Source organism: Phaseolus vulgaris, chromosome 7 (assembly GCF_051622355.1).
Source record: "Phaseolus vulgaris cultivar YP4 chromosome 7, ASM5162235v1, whole genome shotgun sequence".
NCBI classification, from domain to species: domain Eukaryota; kingdom Viridiplantae; phylum Streptophyta; class Magnoliopsida; order Fabales; family Fabaceae; genus Phaseolus; species Phaseolus vulgaris.
Window position 1 is genome coordinate 41,944,590 of NC_143504.1, and position 5,722 is coordinate 41,950,311.

Sequence of the window (5,722 nt, forward strand, 5' to 3'; positions counted from 1 at the left end):
GTTTGACGAGATTGGTAGGTGTTGGCATTAACTCACATTAATGCATTTGAACTACTATGATTTGATTGATTGAGAAGGCAAAGAGAAGTAAGGAAAAGGGTTTCTTTGAAATCACTACTGTATAATAACTATGTTGCTATGACTCCATTAATTCGTTGAAGGTGCTTCCTTCACAAGGACGGTGGTGGAATGCTTCCATTTACTCCATTAACACTTTCTTTCAATACACACCTACAAGAAGGTGCTTTTCAACCTTTGCATTCAATGTGAACGTCATTTTCAAACGCTGCATTCAATGGATTTGGATACTTCTTCACCTACACATTCAATACCTCCACCCAAAGTCATGATTTGTCATATTGTTTTCCATTTATTACAGTTTTGATATCTCAGTAATAGCTCATCATTGTTTTATTTTACTTTGAATATCATACGATGTGGGATAATGTTGTTTTATTTAGTAAAGAATGTAGTATATTAATACTTACATAGAAGAATGTTTTAAAGATTGTAGACTTTGAACAAAATGGAGAATATTTGTGTGTCTTCTTACTTGTTTTATTTTACTTTGAATAGCATACAAGGTGGAAAATTATTCTTTAATTTATTTTACAATGTACTATATTAATACTTGCATCCAATAATGTTTTTAACAATGCAGAACATTAACGAAGTGGAGAATATTAGCCTTGATGAAATATCCTTGTTTGAAGAATGTGAGACTTCCAACACAGTTAATTGCAAAGGAATTAATAATGATGATGATTTGGTTACTATAGTGGGCATGTGTTTTGATAGTGTTAAAAAAATTTATCGACAATATGCCATTTCAAAGGGTTTTGGCATCAGAACACGAAGTTCTAAGAAAAGACCGGACAAAGAGCTAAGGTACTTCATGTTGGTGTGTGCAAGAGCCGGAAAATATGTCTCGCCTATTCCGACGAAAGTTAATACCCAACCAACTCAAAGAATTGAATGTCCAGCTCGAATAACTGTTGGGATAAAAAATGAAAAGTGGTATATTATGTCTGTGCACGAAGAACATTCACATGACCTTAGTACAACAAAGTCACGGTTGTTTTGGGGTAATAGAAGAATCAATTTACACACAAAGAGGGTGTTTGATATGAATAACGATGTTGGGGTACGAATTAATAAGAGTTTTCTGTCGTTTGTTTCAGCAACTAGTGGTTATGATAATCTAGAATTTGTTGAACGAGATGTGCGAAACTATGTCGGAAACAAAGGAGGGCTTTGGGAAAGGAAGGAGAAGGGAAAGCACTGTTAACTCATTTCTCTCATATGAGGGAGCTTAATCAACACTTTTTCTTTGACATTGATTTCGACATTGATAACCGCATCCGTCACATTTTTTGGGCCGATGCACGAAGTCGGGCAACGTGGGAAAGCTTTGGGGATGTTCTATGTTTTTTATACTACATATTTGACTAATAAATATGACATGACATTTGCACCATTTGTGGGTGTTAATCATCACGATCAATCTATTTTGTTGGGTTGTGGACTACTATCTTGTCGTCCTGGGAAAATTTCATTACTGCATATGATTTGAGTAAAAATGTTTGGTTGACTACCCTATTCGAAGAACGACAACGTTGGGTGCCATGTTTTCTTAAGAATTTCTTTTGGGCAGGGATGTCAACACCACAAAGGAGCAAGAGCATGAACGCCTTTTTTGATGGCTATATCAATTCAATGACCACACTCCAACAATTTGTACATCAATATGACAATGCACTACAAAAAAAAGCACAATTAGAATGTCAAGCAGACTTTGCTTCGTTGAACACCGTTATTCCTTGCACGTCCCAGTCTAGCATCGAAAGACAATTCCAAATGGAGTACACATGCCAAATTCAACGAAGTGCAAGTAGAATTTAGATTGAAAATGAATTGTGTTGCTCATAATGTGCTTGCTGAGGGACAAAGTTGTCGGTTCGATGTTGTTGAAGAGTCCTTTTGTAATGAAAGAACTAAACACATGAACTTTGAAGTGTCTTTTAACCGGGATAACCTTGATATTTCCTGCACATGCTTGTTATTTGAGTTTAGGGGAATTTTGTGTCAACACTGCTTGGTTGTTCTTGCACAGGAAAAAGTGGCACAAGTACCAATGAAATATGTGTTGAGCAGATGGAGTAAAAATCTTCGTCGAAAACACACCTACATAAGAGCTTCATCAGGGATGAAAGACAATGATCCACAAATTCATAGATATGACGGGTTGTGCAAGAAATTTTATGATATAGTTGAACTTGCAAGTGCCTCAACAAGTGGAACAGAACAGTTACATAAGTGTCTTGATGATTTTCTGGCCAAACACATGGATAATCAACAAACTTCTACAATTGTGACCCAACCAGTGTTGTCTGGCATTCCTCCATCACCGATGTCACCTAATCATATCACTTTGAACATGAACAAGGAAGTTCGTAGCCCTATTGCTGTTAACAGAAAGGGACGTCCATGATCTACACGAAAGAAGTCATGGACTGAGAGAGGTCCTCGAGTAAAAACTTCATCTAGTATACACCAAGTTGCCATTATGCGTAATTCGGTTAGTGCAATGCCAAACTTTGTCCACATTTCAATCTAAATTTCGAGTTGATGTATCACATTTATGAATGCAATGGAATATCACATATATGAAACATATTATAGGCCAACTATTTTGGAATTAAATTTATTCATTTCTCTTATAGGAGAGGCATGAACAAAGAAATTTTGTAGATGTTCCTTCTCGGGTGTGTGTTGAAAGTGAAGTGAATGTGAACACATGCATTGGGATAACACATGAAAGTGAAGGGCTTTCTGTAAGTTATTGTTGTTGTTATAAGTGTGAAAGTTTGTTTAATGTTTTCGCTTCCTTCATTCAATTTTTTGCAATTGTAGGTTCCAATCGGAGCTTCAATATGATTCCTTTCACTTTTGACATCATTGGATAATAGTGTAAATAATTCACAACATTCAAGTGCAGCAGAATTGAATAGGTTTGTACATTAAAAATTGTTCTTGTGTTATGTTGAACCCAGTACAATTATTTTACACTTAACTTACACCTCTAAGCATATTGATTTCCTTGCAGGTCATAGTTTAAAGTGACATCACAACGTTACAAGTTCGAACTTTTGGAATGATATTAACAAAGGATTTGACATTGTGACCAATACGTCATGCATTTTTATTTAGTTTGCAATTGTGGTGTCTTATTGTGTATCCCACCTTTTAAAATGGGATGTCAATGCTTACAGCAATGTTGTTTGATATGAACTTTGTCAATGATAATATTTGTAAGAAAATTATGTTCTATTTGTGCATGGGGAACAAAGTTATACTGTGATCACCACTTATGTAGACAAGGATCAACATACTGTGAGGACTGTGTCAGTTAAAAAAGTAAAGGCTGGACCAAATTAAGTGAAATTCAGAAACAGTAGGTGATGTGTGCTAAAACTATTAGTCATATCACCACTTATTGGTGCCCTCATCCCCACTTATTATGAATGAAAACCCAATGACCACCACATCACCCGTGACCAACTGAGAATGCAAAAATAACCTTAGGACCATCCACCCACCTCCAAAATGTCCATGTCCTAGTTCTCCAAAATACCCACTTAAAAAACTCCATAATTCGTGAATGGGGCAGAAACTTATATTGTGATACACATGGATCACCACATACTGTGAACCCTAAACCCTGAACAAAATTAAGACAAATTCAAATACATTATCAAGTGTGTGCAGAAACTATTACTCATATCACCACTTATTTGTGCACTCATTACCACTTATTATGGGAGAAAACCCAATGACCATGACATCACTTCTGACCAACTACAAATGCAAAATTAACCTTACAACCATCCACCTAAAACTTATGTTTGTATATGTGCGTACACACTATTTTAATAAACCAAGGGCAACGTTGACAATATAAAAGAAGTAGTCCATGAATCATAATGTACTTGTACATTTATCACAATAGTATCACGGTTAAATTTAAATAAAAGATGCAAAAAAAATTGTCTATTAATATTTATTTTGATGTTAATGTAAAATTGTAAATTTATTTACATGTCATATGTTTATGTTCTTTTATTGGCTATGACAAAGGAATTGTATGTATCATTACATTTATACTAATAGGTTATTTCATTAATATGTACAAAACTAATGGCATATTGTCGTTCTTAGTTGGTCAAGGCTTGAATTGTTTACTGTGATAGTGGTATTTGTATGTGGTGATGGTTGTCTCAATAAGTGGTGATGAAAGTGTAACTTTGTGCCCAGTTCACGAATTATTCATGTTTTGAACTGAGTTTTGTTAAGAATGAGTATGAATTCATGGACATATTGTTGGTGGGTATAGGGTTTCCCAAGGTAATTTTTCCATTCCAAGTTGATGAGAGTGATGTGGTGTGGTGGTCATTGTGTTATCTCACACAGGAAGTGGGGATGAGGGCATGGATAAGTGGTGATATGTGTAATACTTTCTGCACACAACACATAGTGTTTTGGGATTTAACTTGGTTGGTGAAATTGAATTTTCTAGTGTCACAGTGGTCTTGCTAAGTGGTGATGCCTGTCCAAATAAGTGGTGATTAAGGTATAACTTTCTGCCCAGTGGACGAATTATGCATGTTTTGAACTGTCTTTCTGTAAGAATGAGGATGGATTGAGGGACATATTGGTGGTGGGTTTCCTAGGGTAATTTTTGCATTCCCAGTTCATGAGGGTGATGTGGTGTGGTGGTCATTGTGTTATCTCACACAGGAAGTGGGGGATGAGGGCATGGATAAGTGGTGATATGTGTAATACTTTCTGCACACAACACATATTGTTTTGGGATTTAACTTGGTTGGTGAAATTGAATTTTCTAGTGTCACAGTGGTCTTGCTAAGTGGTGATGCCTGTCCAAATAAGTGGTGATTAAGGTATAACTTTCTGCCCAGTGGACGAATTATGCATGTTTTGAACTGTCTTTCTGTAAGAATGAGGATGGATTGAGGGACATATTGGTGGTGGGTTTCCCAGGGTAATTTTTGCATTCCCAGTTCATGAGGGTGATGTGGTGTGGTGCTCATTGTGTTATCTCACACAGGAAGTGGGGATGAGGGTATGAATAAGTGGTGATATGTGTAATACTTCCTGCACACAACACATAGTGTTTTGGGATATAACTTGGTTGGTGAAGGACTGAATTTTGTAGTGTCACAGTGGTCTTGCTAAGTGGTGATGCCTGTCTAAAAAAGTGGTGATTAAGGTATGACTTTCTGCCCAGTGGATGAAATATGCATGTTTTGAACTGACTTTTTGTAAGAATGAGGATGGATTGAGGGACATGTTGGTGGTGGGTTTCCTAGGGTAATTTTTGCATTCCCAGTTCATGAGGGTGATGTGGTGTGGTGGTCATTGTGTTATCTCACACAGGAAGTGGGGGATGAGGGCATGGATAAGTGGTGATATGTGTAATACTTTCTGCACACAACACATAGTGTTTTGGGATTTAACTTGGTTGGTGAAATTGAATTTTCTAGTGTCACAGTGGTCTTGCTAAGTGGTGATGCCTGTCCAAATAAGTGGTGATTAAGGTATAACTTTCTGCCCAGTGGACGAATTATGCATGTTTTGAACTGTCTTTCTGTAAGAATGAGGATGGATTGAGGGACATATTGGTGGTGGGTTTCCCAGGGTAATT

General features: G+C 36.6%; 1 protein-coding gene and 1 pseudogene across 1 annotated transcript; both read left to right on the top strand.

Annotated features, from left to right (window-relative positions):
* Window positions 1–655: 655 nt before the first annotated feature.
* Window positions 656–1,288, top strand: LOC137829256 (protein FAR1-RELATED SEQUENCE 4-like). The gene has a single exon (XM_068636056.2). The coding sequence runs from the start codon at window positions 656–658 to the stop codon at window positions 1,286–1,288; it is 633 nt and encodes a 210-aa protein (XP_068492157.2).
* Window positions 1,289–1,302: 14 nt separating this feature from the next.
* LOC150025915 (protein FAR-RED ELONGATED HYPOCOTYL 3-like) lies at window positions 1,303–2,491 on the top strand (annotated as a pseudogene).
* Window positions 2,492–5,722: the final 3,231 nt, after the last annotated feature.